Raw genomic sequence first — 19,191 nt, 5'->3', positions numbered from 1 at the left:
AGTATCCGCATTTTTTTCAGGGTTTTCTCCAATTGTGAGTTTTGGTATTAGGTGTGTCTTGTAGGTGTAGTCATAAAAATATATAAAAGCTCTATGTCTTGAGGTAGTATTTTGAGTCGTATAAATTGAAAATTTGTCTTCAAAGGTTGTGGTTGTCTTGTTTGTAACTTTAGAAGTGTCTGACATATTATCCATTTCTGCAAAAAAAATAAATGAATAAAAAAATAGAATGGAGATGAATTCGGCACGGAATGTTTTCAAGTGTTCTTGATTAACATTGATTTAGAAATAAAAAATAAAATGGAGATGAATTCATTAAAATTGAAATAATGCAAAAAATATTGATGTAATATCTTATTTTTTCTATTATGACTCGTTCGTCTCTAAATTGAATATCTAATACAAAAGAAAAGTTATTGTTGTTTCCAAAAAAATAATTTAAGAGCCAGCATTCAAGCATTTTATATGAGATAGTAAAAAAAAACACGACTTTTTAAAACCCTGTCACCAAGAAAAGCCAAAAAGCATATAGATTGATAAGATTAACGTGCATACATATCATGTTTTGTATACAACACATGAAGACAACTAAAAATTGACGTTTCCATCTTATAAAAGTTTAATTACTGTCACTACACCCATAAAGTACCATTTTATAACAACTTCATAGTGCATCCATTATAGTATGAAATTTAGACATTGAAAATAAGGTTAAGAGGGAAGGTGATGCCTAAGCTTATGGCCTATGCCACATTCACCCAACCAGATCAGCTTAATTATATTGGAAAGTTCTCTTGCAATGTGTTGTGTGCTAGGTGAATAAAGGTGTTTAGTATAAATAAAATCTTCATTGGCTCTGGATTTGAAATTGAATCTCCGACTTTCATTGTAAGTGCAAAATCGGTGCCATTAATTGAATCAAGTATCTCCCTCAATTTCCTTATCCTACTACTACCAGCTTGCAATCCTCAACATTCATCGAAAAAAAAAAATAATAAATAAAAACACTGTAGCAGCACAATTTAGCAAGCAAATTAAGACAAACCCGTAATGAGGAAAAAAAATCTATAGAAGACCAAGTTTGTGTATGTTGGCTGAAGGAGTGTGTCTGCTCCATATTTATTAATTCCATTCGAACATGTCTAATGGAGCTTGAGTTCATAAAAACACCAAGCTAAATCAATTAAATTCCATTGCAATCCAACTTATGCCTCCCTGCAGTGCTCAACATTCACAAAAGAACAAATTTTCACAAATAATGTAACAACATAATCTAGCTACAAAACAAATTAGGAGAAACCCCCAATGAAAATAAATTTTGCGTGACTAATTTTTAGTGTCAAGGTATACCACGTGGAGATCAATACAATAAGTGGATCCAAAACAAACCCATCAGCTTGTAATTTGAAATAGTACATGACATGGAAGCAATGATATATATGGCATTATCACAAATCAAAATTTTGGTATAAGAAACATTTCAGTTGTATATATGGTAAGCATCCCCATTGAAAAACTTAAACAAAGTGAACTTATTATCTATGGTAAGCTCCCCATGAGAAACCCAATATAACTAACATTCTTGGTCCAAGATTGTATAGCTCCTTGACGAAATTAAATTCATAGACAGTGGACTGAAAGACCCAGTGCTAGTTTGATTAGCTTACTTGACTGATCATACATTTTCATCTATTTCACTATGCGCTAAGCATTCTGAAGTGGTCACAGGTCTCCCAGCCATAAGCATGACCCAAAACAAAAAAAAAATAGGCAAATGATCAATGATCGAACATTAAAACTCCACATAATAAAAATGGGCAAATAATAAAAGGGGTACTGCAAAGAGGGCATCACAGTGGAAAAAATGAATGAAAAAAATTGTTTGGGGTACAAAAGTCATTGTTTTCAATGACAATTCCCAAGGAATTGCTACATCATTTGAACCCTTGATTGTGCATAATTTAAACTTACGCTCAACGCTCAACTTCCACCACAAAGTTCAAAATTTTAAATATATATAGATAAGCTAAACCATGACACTCTCCATATATTTAAATTAGGCTAATAGCAAATGAAGTACAACAAAAGGTAAATGGAAAAAAGATAATCATTGTTTGTAGTAAAATAACAAAAATGAACTGACCAAAAAAAAAACAAAAACCAATTACCCGAATTGATGCTTTAACTTGATGATGTGGTGCAATAGCCAATAGGTTGTAATGGGCTAGAGATGGCCACTTAAACCTGAAGAAAGATGTATTTTCCCTTGAAATATCCTAGGCAATCAAAAAACTGATAAGAAAAATAAGGTAAAATGAAATAACTAATTTAACTTTGAATATAATAGCCACCATAATTTCTATTGAAGTTCACTCATTCTATCTATGTTAATTGAAAAAAGTTTGCCGAAGCAAAACCAATTACGTGCAAAATAAACTACAAAATTCCAAAAAATAATATTTTAAAAAGGAATCACCAATCCCCAACCTTAGCTTGGAAAAATAGTCGAAGCAATCCATTTGCTACAAAAAAACAAAATAACTCCGCCTCTGATATTGCCAACATATTTTTCATTGTGAAATCTACTTAACAAAAGATAAACATTGGACAAAAACAGAAAAAACATATACCATACCATTTACGAAGATGAAATAAATCACGCGTGTAACACAAAAAATCCTAAAAGTTTAAACACAGTTATTAGATTGGATTTCTCAAACAATTGGAAAGATTCTGATAAGAAAAAAGAGAAAGAAATAAAGAAAAAGTTGGTTACCACATATTGGGCAACTGTTACTTGTTCGTTTGATTCCGTGGGCAAAGATCCCTCAGAGGAGATGATTATACAGCAGTGCAATCAAATGCAAACATCAATAAAAAAACATAATATTAGACAAACACAACAAAAGTACTAATTTCCAGTGAAAGTTAAATACTAACATGCATGTTATGTGAAACCTGCATTGCAAAACAAAATTGGATAAGTGAAAGCAATCTATTAGAAAAATTGGTACTGAATGGAAAAATATACATAAATAGAAAATCTTAAACTTGATAAACTTGACCATACTGAGGTCCTTACTCCTTAAACCATTTACATGCATGCACATATAGCCGCCTTGGCAATAGCCCAACAAAAGGTTACATAAACTGGCACTATATGCTCTAAGTTAACATTCTCTCTAGAGGGTATTCTAGTTTGAATATCAGCAATATGATTCTTGAGAAGAGAAATCTTTTTGAAAATATTACCAAAGATGATTCTGTTCCAGACTTTGAGAGCCTTTTTAGTGGAGGATAGATGTTTCCCAAAGGAGAGGTTAGATGGACTGTTTAAAGGGAGACGTACTCTTTGCCAAGCTTTTGTAATGACATTTGGGTAATCTGGGTGGTCAATCTACATATGGTGGAATTTAAAAGGCTTGTGTGTGTTTTGAAAAGATGGGTGAGTATTGAGAAGGATTGGAGAGTGGTCACAAGCAATGATTGGTAAATGGTAGAGAATGGATTCAGGGAAATTTAGGAGCCACTCAGGAGAAGAGAGTGCCCTATCTAGCCTTTGTTGGATGTTGTCCTTGTCAGTTCTTTTATTGGTCCAAGTGTAGGGATGTCCTTTGTAGCCTAAATCAATAAGAGCCTGGTTTCTAATGATCTCATGGGCAGGGTAACTATCATGAATATCATACTCATTACCTCCTTTTTTGTCTTCTTCAGAGAGAATAACATTCAGGTCTCCTATGATTAGGAGTGGTTTGTCACAGTCCCTAAGATTTCTAATGGAGTCCCAGCTTTTGTCCCTGTGAGTTTTGTAGGGGCTACCATAAAAGAAACACGCAATCCAAGGTGTTGAGTAGGTGCCAAGAGTAATGGAAGTGGTTATCTGGTGAAAACAGTAAGTGAGAACCTTGATATGGATACCATTTTTCCACATGAGACACAAACCCCCGGCAGTATTATTGGATGGAACACAATGATGGTGGGGGTAGTTCAGAGAAGCAGAAAGACTATACATATAATTACTAGAAGCTTTTGTTTCAGAAAGGAATAAAATGTCCGGGTTATCTACATTGATGATGTTGGTAAGGTGTCGAACAGTGCCTGGATTAACACACCCTTTACAATTCCAACTTAGGATCTTCATAAAAACACTACTGGTGACTGATCTGGTCCAGTCACTAACCCCATGGGGAAACAAGATTTAAACAGAAAAAAGCAGAATATGATGGTCCTAAGAAGTAAGATGTACAGATGATATATGATTGGTATATATAAATGTATCACTTGAAGAAAAACAACGGCTAAAAAGACAGATTGTTGATTCAGAAGCAGAAAACGGTGGATGTTAAACTTAAAATGAAAACCATAGAAGAATGTAAGAGATAGGAATAGATGCTGAATATACAAAATGTTACGGTAATTATGTACAACATATGCTAACATGGGAGTATTAATAGTGCAAGTGTCAGAGGAGATTATTATAGAAGGAAATCGAGAACTTGAGTGGATGTGGATTACCTGGTTGGTGGAGTTAATAATAGTATCCTCATATTGTGCATAAGATCCAGACATATCTATTCCCAGTTCCAGATGCTCAAAGATGGGAATGTTCGGTGGACTAGCTTCAGTCAAGGGATTTTTCATGATTTCGACAGTGAGATTGATGGGTGTCTGCATGTGGAGGTCGGTGGCGTCTTCAATGATATGAGATGGTAATGGGATATTGGCTTGAATCTCAGATTGTGGAGTTACTTGTTCAGGGCCCCCAATTAAATTGCCCCTAACAGAGTGGAGTATGATGCCTTGTGACAGGAGAATTTGGTTGAAAGTTGGGTTAGAGATCATGTCCCAAACAGATTGAAGAGTGGGTTCAATATCAAGAGGAGAAGGAGATGGTGGAATGGGCTCATGTGATTGAGTATCAGTTTGGCTTTCATATGAGGAGCAATCTAAGATATCCTCAGTTGGTGGGATATAAGGAATCCATGGATAGTAAGGGATTGGTTCTGAAACCATCAGTGGGTGATGATTAATTGGTGATGATTCTCGTGGTGAGGACACAGCCTTCCTCTTTTTGGGTGGTTTGTCTGAGGATTCCACCCATTTTCCTTTCCCACGTGATTTCCTACGAGATAAGGGTTTGATAATCTGTGGTTGATCCGGAGAATCCAATGGTTGGTGTGGTTGCTAATTTCTTCATTCAAGGGCTTTCTCTTGCTCCCATAAACCACACCAACATTGTCATAATCCCTAAGTGTCAAAACCCTGTGTCTTGTAATGATTTCCGTCCTATAAGTCTTTGCAACATATCCTACAAGATCATTTCCAAACTTTTATCCAATAGACTCAAAAAGGCCATCTCAAATTGTATATCCCCTTTCCAAAGTGCCTTTGTGCCTAAAAGGCAGATCAGTGATAACATCATTCTTGCTCATGAGATCATGCATACCCTTAAGCTAAAAAAAGGAACTTCTGGTCTCATGGCTATCAAAATAGACATGTCCAAAGCCTTTGACAAAGTCTGTTGGTCCTCTATCCTTTCTACTCTCTCTTCCCTTGGGTTTGACCAAAAGATTGTCCACCTTGTCAGACAGTGCATTACCTCCCCCCACTTCTCCCCTATCATTAATGGCACACCTACTGGCCATTTCAAGTCTTCTAGGGGTCTCAGGCAAGGAGACCCGTTATCTCCTATACTGTTTATTCTTTGTATGGAGATTCTCTCTAGGATTCTTAATCAGAAGACCAATGAAAACAAGCTTCATGGTATAAAAATTTCTAGGAATAGTGCTGCTATCTCTCACCTTCTTTTTGCGGATGATGCATTCATTTTTTGTCGGGCCAATATTGAAGAAGCATCCGAGCTTCTTGATGCTTTAAAACAGTTCTGTAAGATCACTGGACAAGACATTAACTATGGAAAATCTGGCATACATTTTAGTAAAAACATGGCCCAGGATCATAAAAATATCATCACTCATATGCTCAATATGAGAACTATTCATATAGGGGAACATTACCTTGGCTCTCCCCTGTTCTTAGGGCAAAATAAATCAGAGATCTTTAATAGTATTATTTCTAAAGTTAGTAATAGGATCTCTGGCTGGAAAAGTAAGCTCCTCTCACAGGCAGCTCGAACTGTTTTGATTAAATCCATTGCATCAGCTATTCCTGTTTATACCATGAGTACCTTTCTTTTACCTCATAAAGTTACTGATACTATCAATGCCCTTCAACGGGACTTCTGGTGGGGCACGAGCCCGAGTGAGTAAAACACCCTTTTGTACCTCAAATCATGGAAATTCATATGCAAATCAAAAAAGAATGGAGGCTTAGGAATCAGAGATACTGAACAGGATAATCATGCTCACTTAAGTAGAATAATATAATATGGCATATCATCACTAATCCATCTTCCTTCTTATCACAGCAGTTGAAAGGTAAGTATTTCAACAATACTTCTGCCTTACACTCTACCTTTGTACATAACTCCTCTTGGTTTTGGTATAGCATGTGTACAGTTCTCCCTACTATTAGAGATAACTCTATATGGCAGATTGGTAATGGGCTAGATGTAGACATTTGGCATGATGTTTGGATACCTGGACTACCATTAGGCAAGGTCCCAATCACCACCTACAATAATTCCATTCTCACTTGTGTGTCAGATCTCATCCACCATCACACTAAGACTTGGAACATACCTATTCTTAACCAACTCTTTGATCATAATACCAGTATGGCAATCCAACAAATCTACCTCCCTAGATCCCCTATTGATGATAAAATCCAATGGAACCTTACAAAAAGAGGTATACACTCAGTCAAGTCACTATATCAACATCTCAGTTCCAAATTCTTACAGCCAACACAATCAAAAACAAACTTGGCCTTCTGGCAGAACATTCATTGTCCTAAAGCCACTCTGTTTGCATGGAAGTGCTACTATGACATAGTCCCCACTCGTGATCACCTTGCCCAACTGTTCTATATACCTGACAAATCTTGTCTGTTATGTGGGCAGCAACAGGAAACTATCCACCACATTCTTCTGACATGCCACTTTACTAAAGCACTCTGGTTCTTAACACCTTTGAAGCTAAGATTAATACACTTTGCACACCTACATGTGAAACAATGGATAGATTATTGGTATAATCCACCACCCAAATGGCTAATCAATCGTAAGCTCTGGACCAAATTCTGTTTACACTTATATTGGACTTTATGGTCGGAGAGATGCTCAGTATACCATGATCAAAGAAGACCAAATATGCTTAAGTTGTCTTTATCTATGCAAAGGTTCTTTAACTGTAATGAGAGTATCTTAAACTTGCAGGAACAAAGAGTTAAAACTGTTCATCAGATCTTGTGGAAACCACCCCATACAAACTGGGTTAAACTAAATGTTGATGCTTCTTTCACAAAAGGAAAGAACACAACATATGGCTATGTGATTAGGGACTCATCTGGCCTTTTCTTGGCTGTAGGAACTGAACAAGGAAAAGATAACACAGCAGAAGAAGCAGAAAGCAGAGGGATACTCAGAGCCATCCAATGGAGCTTGAAGTTCAATCATAGGAAGATGGAAGTGGAAACTGACTCCCAAACTGTCAGTAACTTTTTGGGAAATAAGAAGATTGTAAATATAGGTTGGTCTTCTCAGCTATATCTTATTGAGGCTCTGGCCCTATTAGCTACTAAGGAACTCTTTTGTACTCTGTGGATAAACAGATCTGGAAACAAAGTGGCCCATATGTTAGCTAGCCATGGAAAATCCTCCCCTGTTCCTCAAGAATGGTTAACAACCCCGCCATTGTGGCTTCGGGACATTAAAGGATGAAACAATGTAAATTTTCCTATCTAATTAATATATATATATATATGATAATTAAAAAAAAAAAAAACTGGCACTATATGTTCACATAGAAAAAGAAATTGATAAGCAACAAAAGATTGAATGATTAAATAACGATATCAACACTCAGGCGTACTTACTTCACCATAAAATAGGAAGTTCAGTCGAATTTTCCTAAACAAACAATCAAACAGTATATAAGGTTGTTGGAATTCTGACCCTTGCTCTTATTTGTTTCCTCAAATTGGTAGTATTTTAATTTGCTCTCTTTTCAACCCCATCAATTAAAATAAAAGCACAAATTGGTAGTAAAGCTTGCCGGAATGCAAAAACCCTCACCCACCCATTTCTCCCATGGACAGAGAGATCTCATTACCGAAGCTAATTGCTAGGAGAGCCAAATGTTTGTTTTTCCAAATTAAATTCTAATCGCACTGTGGTTGAAGCACTGAGAGTTGGAGGGAAAACCCAAAAGGTTTCAAAGTTTTTCACGTAAGTTGCAATTAAATTCTAATCTCGGAGAATGAAAGATTTGGACACAAAGTGTTACCACATTTAAGAATTTTATTTATTGATGTAATCTCACGTGAAGGCAATTGTGAGGCAATTGTGACCCTCAATTCCCGCTCTGAATCCCAACCGTTGGGTATAAAAGCAGCCCTATTTTGTTAAGTAGATATTTGATAAAAAAAACATGATAGAAAGAAATATATATATATCGGGCCGGCTGGCTAGGTTGACAGCCAAATTTCAAAAAACCATCTAATCAAGAAATATCAAAATCGATATAATCTTACGAAGGTTTTCTCTCTCCTTCTCCCTCTTATTCTTCCTCTCTCCATTTTGCTCCAAATCCAAACCAACACCTTCTAATTTAACACCTCCAACACAAAATCAAACAACGAATCTGACAAGTTTGGTGCTTCTCCATTGCTGGCGTCAATTTGCTAAACGAAATATGATTGGAATTTTTTTGAAACTGGAAACTCATATGGCGTAAATTGATTGCTCTATTTTGACGGACTCAATTTAAATCTGAGCTCGAAAAGAGTTTTCATCTAGCGAGGTAATATTTCTGCCTTCTTCAAAGTGTCTGTGTCCTTCAAAGCATCTCTTTCTTTGTCACGTTTTATAGAGAATTGTTACCGAGCATGTTGTGAAGGTCAATGTACCATTGTTCTGCCTCGAGCTTTAGATATGTCTATTGTATTGTTTTATTATAATGTGAAGAAAAGTAATAGGAAGTGCAGATTATATTACGATCAACGCTTGAGCATATGTAAACCTCAACTTATAGATAGGTCAACTATCATAGCGGTAGATCCTAGCACGTTGGGTTCAGGCCTGTATTCCAGTTTTCCAGATTTCCAGCACCTTGAATGTTGTGTGCAGTGTCTGTTCTTGGTTTATTGTGGAGTATGTTTTTCCCCATTCTATACCCTGTGTCCCTTTGATATGCATATTTGTGTCTCTCGCTATCAAAAGATGAAAGAAGTGTGTCTCTCCATCAGCTCAGGCTTTTGGAGTGAAGAGGTCCATAGCTGAACTTGCTGTTTGATTTATATATTTAACAACACTTTATATTATGTGTTACCCGTTTTGAGTATAAATATTGATAGTTACTTCTTGTTTATCAAATGCAAATGTTTTATTGGCATGGTCAGCCATTGTTTTGGAGGATGAGCAAATTTGCAGGGCCCAAGAAGTGAGATTTTCAGATGATAAAAGAAGAAAAAAATCACAAGCTATTAGTCGAGCAAATAAAAAGGGGTGCAATGAACTGCAAGAAAAGCAAAGAGGACGGTCTTGAATGAAATTCTGAGGCACTTGTATTGTCTTGCACTTGATCCTTTCTACTCGGGTCAAGAGATTTGGTGTCAAATACTCGGATTCTATGCGCCAGAAAATTTTGAATTATAGAGAGTTAGTCTTTACCAAAAAAAAGAAAAGTTATAGAGAGTTAGTGTACCAGAAAGATCTCGATCTGGTCCCTTTGAATCATTCTTCTTACTGCAATCATGTAGCTGAAACCATAGTATAAAATATCGTGATATATTGTGATATATATCGAGGAATCAGAGATGAGTATCGGAATATTGCGATATGTAATTGGATAAATATAAATACAAATATCGACGATATAGGTAGATATATTGTGAAATTTCGACGATACAGTGGGTATATCGTGATTTGAAAGAAAGGATTGAGTTGATTGCAAATCGACGGCGAGAACAATATCTTCCTACCCTCAATATCTTCCTACCCTCTCCCACGCCCTACGCCTACCCTCTCCCACGCGCTTGCCAAAATAATTGCAAACAAATTCAGCACCATGTTTTTTCATTTTTCCCTTCATGGGAGTGGAGAGTACGTAGACTCTTTCTGAAAATAATTTTTCATCATGGAAGAAATTGATCATAACCCATCTCAGATTCACAGGTTTGCTATCTCAATTCCAATTTATTCTGTTTGTATGTATATCTATGCTTCACAACTATTTGGAATTCTTGGGATCGAACTTGTATAGGTGTGTACTTTTGAAGTGCATAAAATATAGTACCCCATCGTCCAGACAAGACTGTTCATTTGTTTACTAGATCAGAATATGCACTAGCTTAGCAAAGTCAGCCAACTAGAGCATAAGTACTTTGGGTTTATTTTCATAAGTGTGGAAAAGATCTCAATCTTTTCTTCTTCTGTTTTTTCTGTTTTAAGTTTTTTGTGGTGTGATTACTCTGTTTACACTGATGAGAAGTATATGTAATCAGATATTTGTAATTGAGTATATATGGGGTACCTTTTCCCAGAAGGACTTGGAAGCGATGTATAGTTGAGAACAGTGACACCACAAATGTGCTGTTAATGCAGTTATTGCTACTAGAAATGATGACAGACATGGAGATATGTAAGCAATACTGAACCTATAAGCAAGGACAGAGCCAGGAATCTTAGTTTGGTGATGCAATGGTGAAATTGTTCTAAAAAAAATTAGCTACTTACCAGCGTGTGGACTTTTTTTTTAATTATTAGGGGTGCGGTCTAGAGTTGCACTTCACTGGTTTCATCTTTGACAAGAAGGTCGGCATGAATGGCTTAATGTCATTACACTAGCAAACTTTGGATGAGAATAATTCCATGTCTAACATGTAGAAAATCAGAAGGACATTCTTGTATCAATCAATTACTTGATCATCTGGTATCTGGTTTAGTAGATTAATTGTTTCAAATTTAATTCTCAGAACTCAAGGTATTCATCATTGTAAGAAATTTCGACTTTATTAAGTCAATTTACTTGTATTACTACCTGTAGGGGTTGATTGTAATGTATCATGCTATGTATGTTTTAAGATTGTACACTTCTTCTACTACTGATGGAGTGTTTAAAGCATTATTTGTGTGGATAATTTCCAAGTTTTTGTTTTAAAAATCAAACTATACATTGAAAAAAATGAGAATTTTCGGTGATAGGCTTCTAAACTGTGATTACTCTTGGTTTGTGTGTTGCTTGCTTTAAAAAATGTACAAGCACAATTTCATTTCAACTTCGGATTATTGCTCACCTTATGCTACCAAACAAAAATAGAGGGATTTTGTTGCCCACCTTAAGGATTCTATTAGCTTATCAACCTTATTTTAACTTCTAAGAGTAGCTGTCTTGAAATCTATAGATTTGTTTCTTAAAATCTATAGCTTGTTTTGAAAGAATTATCTTTATTCACTTATTTGACTTGCTTTCTTTAATTCTTAATCTAGCTAGTTTATCATTTCATATGCGTTTGGAATTGTGGAAATCAGCATAAGTAGAAAGTCGTCACAATTTTGAAATTTTATTCCTCTACTTTGAGCCCTGAGGTGAGCTGAACCAAGTTGTTCCTTCCATTCAAGTTGATTTGTTGTCACACCTATTAGTTATATTCAATCAACTCTCTGACAATCAACATCTCTTGCTTTGACAGAAGTTTTGCTCATTACTAATTACATCTTTGAATTAGTAGAGCTAATGATACTTTCTAGATCTTGACATGTAATGAGTAAATTCCATGTCGAACTTGTCTTCGTTGAAATTAGAATTCAGGATCTATCTTCAGTTTGCATCAAAGCCTTTAATCATACATCTCTATACAGTAGACGTAATTAATATGTTACTACCTATTGAAGTAGTTGGCTTGAATTTGTCGATATTTCGAGGGTTGGTTACTTGACTTAACTGGCACTAGTCGAGATGGTTAAGTAGCCGGTTCTACGAATCAGTATATCTTTTAGTAGTTGGGTATAGTTTTATTGGATTTCCAAGTTATGATAGGATTTAAGTTTATGAAATGTCGAAAATACAGAGGAAATTCTGTCGAAATTTTTGTAGGATTTTTCTGTCTCTGTATAGTTTGGGTTTTGCTTAGTTGGTCTGTATCACGTCCTGAGTTTTGTAATAATTGTAGATGCCACGTGTCTTTGGTATTCAGTGACTGTTTTATTGTTATCTTCGTTCTCTTATCTCTTATCTCTAGAAATGCTAAGGCTAGTTGTTCTTGTGTGCACGCATCTATGTTGAAGATTCATACGTAAATGAATCATCATAAGAAAAGATGATGAAATCAGTCTCATTAGAAAAGATGATGAAATCGGTCTCAGCAGAAAACGTCTCTGAAATCAATGAGTTATATTGATAAAAGCATGGGAATAATGATGGTCAATGGTCCGAACGAGACGATGGGTAAGGTTCTGGAGTTCTTGCAAGAGGCAAAGGATCATGATCATAGAAAAGGAGAGGATCTTCTTGATTCAGCGTTGTTTGTTGAGAAGTACTTTGTGGAATTACCCTTTGCCTGCATGCTAAAGGCTCTGGATCTTCTCGGGTACCTTCTTTCCATCAAGGGTGAGGATGAACCAAGACCATTCTATTATGTTTTATTTATGCTTCCCATATTGTCCCAAATAACAACCTCCATTGAAAGATGTAAAATCCTAGCTTCAACCAAAGGGTTGCAATATGTTGTAGCTTGATCAAGATGATCGATGCGGTTTATGGCAGTGATGGGGAGGATACTAGTGAGAGCATGGTTTTGGCAGGTGATGTAATTGAACACGTCCTATTGGCAACTGATGAAGTGGATTGGAGCTGTGTTGGTCGTCTCCAGAAGACGTTAGAGTGTTGGATAGACTCTATAGGCAAGGCATTTATGGACATCAGGGTTGCAGGCGTTTACGCTCTCATCATGGATTCAATCACAACAGAATATCTAATAGATGCGTTATATGATTGAACGCTCAATGCAAGTGCAACAAGTATTGTAATATGAAGAAAAAAAATTCAAGATTCATTGTTAAAGAATGAAAAGTCAATGTAATATGTAGGAATTCTGAGGTGTATTTTTGAGCATTAGAGAGTAATTTATATTAAAAGTACGACTGTGAGGGAATATATATATTATGCATGTGTCCAACACGAATTAGGAAAACCATAGAAGATCGTTACAACATAACACCTTGTCCAGAACGAGGTGACAACCTCCAGGACTCATGACAGATCGTTACAACATAACACCTCGTCTAGAACGAGGTGACAACCTGGCACATGCACGCAATGGGCAGTAACGCTCAACGTAGCTGTGTTGGTTAAAGCCATAGTATCAGTCGCGCTCATGAATACTGTCTAAAAGCTCATTTATTCTCATCAAGACAGGGACCTGAGCTGACGGAGGAAAGGGGGGAAGCATTGGGTACTTACCTATAAAACAGAGGAGAGAAATTACGTATGACTTGATTCAAGTTAATCACAAAAAGTTGATACGTAGACAACTCGTCCCAAAACGAGCTCAGTCAAACCTCGACCCATCACAATCTTTTCCATTATTCATACTTGTAAGGACTGATCAAATTCAACCTTTACAATGTCCACATTCAAAGAAAATATAGTTGATTTGTCGATATTTGTTGATATATCGCGATATATCTACGATATTTGCAATTAGAAATATCCACACATAGTCTGTCGATATTTCTCAATATATATCGATATATCCACGATATTTGCAGATGCCCCAATGTAATATATCTTCACACAGGAGATATATCCATGATACATATCCATAAATCAGAGGTCGATATTTTGCCATATCCCGATATTTTGTACTATGGCTGAAACTAAGAAACCACAGAAAGTGTTTGGAGAGAGTTCAAATTGGTGTTGCAAATGATGACGGGATAGAAAGAGTACAACATAATAAATAAGAAGGCCAAAGTTGAGGAAAAGAGGCAGGATGTGAATGTTTCTTGTAGCATAAGTAATGTGGAGGATGTTGTTGAACCAGTCAGTGGCAGAGATCATTTCATAATGGAGCTGTTGAGTTAAATCAACTTAAAGTTTATGATAGTTTACGTCATGGCAGAAGGCTTCAAAGTTCTAATGTTAATAACAACAATGGTGTTGTTGATTTCCCTGTTGATGGTTCTTCTGACCACTTCACTATTGGGTAATCGTTACAACATTTTATTGAATAAATTATGTTTCTTTTTTGTATTCTTGGGGTTTATTTGTTCATGTTTTGTAATTTTGACTTTTGGAAATTTTGACTTATGTGGATATGGGAGCTGAATTCGGCTATTCAAACTGTGAAGCTGGATGCAGTTAAGGGAGCTGAATTGCTGAACTTGCAACAGTTCTGACAAATATATTTCTTTGTTCCACATAGCTACGTTATATATACTAGCAAGATGCACGTGCTATGCACGCGATGTTAAGTAAAACTTGCCAAAAAGTGTAAACATAATTTTACTTCACCATTTTTTATTAATTTCCAAATTGGGGTGTTTGGAAGCTAGCAAATTTTGAGAGAAAGCACTCAATAAATTTTTATAGGAGAGTGTGTACGTATGTATGTTGTGTCTTGGACTGACAATAATTAGACCACCTAATTAAACGGGAAACCTGATTCTACTCACGTGTTGTGACAAAGTATGAAACTTCGGGGAACTCTCGATTAACAAAATGCTAATTGATTTTGGATGAAGTATAGTAAATAAAAATAGTTATAGAAAGGCATAAAGCAAGGTAATGCGTCTGATTCAAGTATGAATGAGATTTACAGATGAATATCCGAACAAATGTTCATACGTGGTTGGTCTTGTAGCCTTGAGAGGCCCCACTCTCCGATTCGCGATTGTGCTAACTCTATCCCATCGATGGGGACTTGGTGAGAGTTCACAAATGCGTTATTGTTTTAAATAAGTGATCACCCATTATGTTGGCTCTCCATGTGAGCTTTAATAGCAGAAGGGAAACCTGTTCCAATAGACACATCTTTTGTTGGTGCTAGAGAAACTAGCTGAGGTCCAATACACTGAACTGGTACACTTTCATCTCTAGTTTGAACACGACTCAAAAGATTCGTACATGAAAGTTTCACAACTATCAAACAGAGCCTATGAGTAGCAATTACCTTAGATTATAATTTATAAAAAAAAATCCATGATTTTAACATCCTTCGAAATTTTACAATCAAATTTTTCTTAGGATAGGATCTTCTCGTCTCTACATAAAATCTTTTAATTCCAAATCTGACCATACCAAATGTAGTCTCCAAATTACAATGGAAATCAATTGCCAACAATTCTTACATTTGTAAACATATTTTTTATAGGGTTAAAGTTTCAATTTTTGGTGTTCTCTTAGTGTGTGTGTGTGTTGATATTTATGTAGTCAGGACTTAGGAGATCACCCTCACAAAGTCATTGGCTGGTCATTCCTCAACTATTGGAATATTGATACAACCACAGGGGTGTAAGCGCCTCATTGAATGTAATATGTCTAGATCATAGATACATTCTAAAGATCCACCACTTGTCTAGTCCTTTTGAGGGAACCCGGACCCACACCCATGAAGGCATATGGGATTTGAGTTGTGAAGTGTCGTGATGCCGACATCTTGTATGCGATGGGTTCGTTCCTTGGGTGGTGGGATCGCTATATCCATTGGAATGGACATGGGCTCTTCTCCGAAACTTACCCCCGGATCGGGACCTCGGTTAGCGATCATCCCCACTCATAGGTCTAGCTGTTTAACATTGATAACTAAGATCATTGGATCTTATTAATTTTAAAATTGGTACCAAGAATTTAAAAAACCGATCAACTGTCCAACCTGTCCATAGAAAAACCTTAAACCGGGCTAAATCCATGGTTATTTGGTTCTCTTAGTCTCCCCGATTCAATCGTAAGTATGGCACACATATATGAAAACACCCCGGATGAACTAAATTGTATATGTAGTAAGAAGGATTTAAATATGGATGTCCTTTAGACAACAATGATGCCGCAAGGATGATAACAATAGCATTAGGAGACTATACTTGCATATGTCCGGTGTATCTACAATAACTACATCTGAACCAATGCGAGTAGCCTCTGGATGGCTTCCTTTTGCAACAACAGCCGGGATCTTTTCTCGTATCCCTTCTCAAAAATAGGAATTTGCCAACATATCGATTATAACATCACTTTATATAATCTACATTGCACCGTACATAAAAGTCAACGATTACCAAACCGGTGTCGACTCACATACACGGAGCCCTCGTGCATGAGTCCTAAGTCGCTTTCGGCACTCCGGACCGAAAGTATCACAAACAGACCATCATGATGACGACATCATGTTGTCGAAAGATAGCAAAAGTATTAGCGAGGTCTCCCACAATCGGTGATCTCAAAACCGGTCAAGGAAACAACTTTAACCTTTGCAAGATTGGTGGACTTTCCAACTCCATTGACACCAACAAAACAACAACATATAGTTTCTTTTATAATGATTTGCATGTTGTTGCTTTGTCTTCGATGTATTTGCACCCAATCATCGCCTAACAAATCCATTGGCTCGACACGGAAAAGGAAAAAGCTTTATCTCTAGTAAATTATATATCCTTAGTCTACTAATTCCAATCTGCCCGGTAGCCGGCTCGGACCTTCTCACAGATCGACCATATAGTGTCGGTAAAAAGTTTAAGTAAGTTTAAGATTTTGTACTTGTACTACTGAATAACACACAAAACAGAATTAACAATATAACAAAAATAAAAGCGATTGGAATGCAGAGCAATATCCTTACGGCACAAAAAATAGGCCGGGTGACTAAAGGAAAATATATAAGTCAACTCCACGTAAGATCTAACGCACACAACCCTTTGTTGTCTTTTTGTGATTACAATGATGGTTCAAAATTCAAATCTTGGAGATCCTAAAAGAGTAGAAACCGAGCACATCGAGAGCAGTCTTTTTCAAGTTAACAATTTCTTTAGTAATCTTTGTATGCATGTAAGATATTTCTGAGTTTATCTTGTAGGTGTTGATGAAGGGGTTGAGAACCAGGGCGAGGTAAATTCTTGGGTTTAAACATCAAACAACTTGAGAACTCGAATCCCCAAAAATACCGCGGCTTCAACTTCTTGTTGATGGTCAGAACAAACACCTTAACTGTGACTCACAAGTTGCACAAATGGCGATTGTCCAAGCATACCGCAACAATATGCTACTTGCATTTTTCACTTGAACACGGCAAAATGAATCTCCAAATAATAAATATCCTCGGTTCAAAGTAAATAGCCTCTTTGATTACGCTCTTTTTCTTTATACATATATTTCTAATAATATCAGCTAGTTAGTCCCAACTATTTCAACTTGTGATATTCATATGATACTACCCCTCATGAGTTCACTGAACTATGCGAATAATTTACTTGAGCACCAATTTTTGAGTTATGAAAAAATGACGACACAAAAAAATTAAATGTAGAATGAGTACAAAGAAATTAAATGTAGAATGAGTACCTTCAAATTGTGATATACTTCCACCCCCATCTTCATTGCCTCTTTGAAAGAGGAGGCTCCCACTGGAAGGATCATGAACTCCTGAAATTGAAGACCAAGTCAAAGTTAGAACTTAGAAACTCACAAGAATAATGAAATTTCTTCAATATGAAAAAGATTTGGATTGACAAAGTCATTACCTGCATCGCAAGCTTGTTAAAATTCCACCAAAATGAAACTTAATAGATAATACTATACCCACACCCACACACACACAAAACACGCATACACACATAAGAGAACCTTCATTGGTCCATCAATGTTATCCAGTTGTTACCTTTGAGAAGTAAGCAACAATGTTTTTGCCTCCGTGTATTTCATCTGTTGAACCAAAGAGCAAGCAGTATTGTATCCCAGCTCAAAGCTTCTATCTGCTTTGACCTTAAGCGAATCCATCATTCCTTGAACTTCAGATGCTCTTCCAGCGGATACCAAACATGCAACAATGTTGACTTCTAAAGACACGATCTTAAAACTTCGAAGTCTTTGATAGACATCCATACACGCATCCATTCTTCCTAAACGATATAGAACCTGAGTCTCTAACAACATAGTAGCAGATGTTTGCTCCTGAGAATGCATACACTCCAGAGCTTCATCCAACTTGTTTTGTCGGTACAGGCAGTATGCCTACTTAGATAAAAAAAAAAAAAAAATTGTTCAGCTCTAATAGATATATATAGGCCAAGTCATTATCAAGGACACATTTCACAATTAAAAACACCAAACAATCCAGTTTTCTCCATGGATGATTCATATTCACAAAAATCTGATTAAATCTGAAACTCATGTAACTATAGACCAAAAAATCCATACAGTTAATCCTTATAGATTATTGTTATTACCTTATAGAAATTGAAGTCGTTGAGAGTAGAGGGTAGATTTTGAATGGTGGAAAGAGCCTTATCATAATCATCCACCTTAATCAACCCCACAATTTTACAAGCATAAAGCGTCCAACGCCACCGGGAATAATACCAAGAAGCGTAAAATAAAATAAAATAAATTAATAGTCCGAAGAAAAATATAAAATTGTAAAAGATTAATTAATATAAAAATACCTTGATCCGAAACTTTAACCGCTTGTTGAAATCGGATCTATGGATATGTCGATTGAGGGTAGAGAAAAGATCTTGGTGAAGGCATTGAACAAAGGTAATAAAGTTCTCGTATATCAAGAACCACGATTGATGAAATTTTTCTCAAGTCCTTCTTTAGTTACGTTCGATCTAACCGAATTGGAAGCATAAAGCAAAAACCAATCTTGGAAAGAGTTCATGGAGAAAGAGGGGAAGTTGAAAGAACTCGGTATTAATGGTAGTTAAGTGGGTATTAATGGTATTTAAGTGGGTATTAATGGCAAGGTAACACCGCGTATTATGTCAATATAAGTGGATTTGGGTTTTGTTCTGAATTTACATAAAACTCCTTTGTCTGTGTGTTGTAATTGAAGGGTATAAATAGAAATAAAAAATTAAAT

General features: G+C 36.2%; 1 protein-coding gene and 2 long non-coding RNA genes across 3 annotated transcripts; 1 reads left to right on the top strand and 2 right to left on the bottom strand.

The window, feature by feature from the left end:
* Positions 1-932: 932 nt before the first annotated feature.
* LOC147474710 (uncharacterized) lies at positions 933-2,944 on the bottom strand. Its single transcript, XR_015208525.1, has 3 exons — positions 2,777-2,944; positions 2,169-2,276; positions 933-1,215 (listed from the first exon to the last, which is right to left on the bottom strand). It is a non-coding gene; the product is annotated as an uncharacterized LOC147474710 (long non-coding RNA).
* A 5,602-nt stretch (positions 2,945-8,546) lies between these two features.
* On the top strand, positions 8,547-11,243 carry LOC147474709 (uncharacterized). Its single transcript, XR_015208439.1, has 2 exons — positions 8,547-8,921; positions 9,520-11,243. It is a non-coding gene; the product is annotated as an uncharacterized LOC147474709 (long non-coding RNA).
* A 6,426-nt stretch (positions 11,244-17,669) lies between these two features.
* LOC147474708 (uncharacterized) lies at positions 17,670-18,650 on the bottom strand. The gene is made up of 3 exons (XM_086584244.1): positions 18,557-18,650; positions 17,989-18,341; positions 17,670-17,753 (listed from the first exon to the last, which is right to left on the bottom strand). Exons 2-3 carry the CDS (start codon positions 18,291-18,293, stop codon positions 17,744-17,746), a joined length of 315 nt encoding a protein of 104 aa, XP_086440370.1. The 5' UTR covers positions 18,294-18,341; positions 18,557-18,650; the 3' UTR covers positions 17,670-17,743.
* Between the last annotated feature and the right edge of the window lie 541 nt (positions 18,651-19,191).

Source organism: Coptis chinensis, chromosome 9, assembly GCF_015680905.1.
Source record: "Coptis chinensis isolate HL-2020 chromosome 9, ASM1568090v1, whole genome shotgun sequence".
In the NCBI taxonomy this organism is placed as follows: Eukaryota; Viridiplantae; Streptophyta; class Magnoliopsida; order Ranunculales; family Ranunculaceae; genus Coptis; species Coptis chinensis.
The sequence above is the reverse complement of the archived record's forward strand: the minus strand, read 5'-3'. Positions and strand labels throughout refer to the sequence as shown.

What these genes read in the sequence shown, in the direction of transcription:
- LOC147474708 (XM_086584244.1), bottom strand. Translation starts at nt 18,293, where the DNA reads ATGCATTCTCAGGAGCAAACATCTGCTACTATGTTGTTAGAGACTCAG.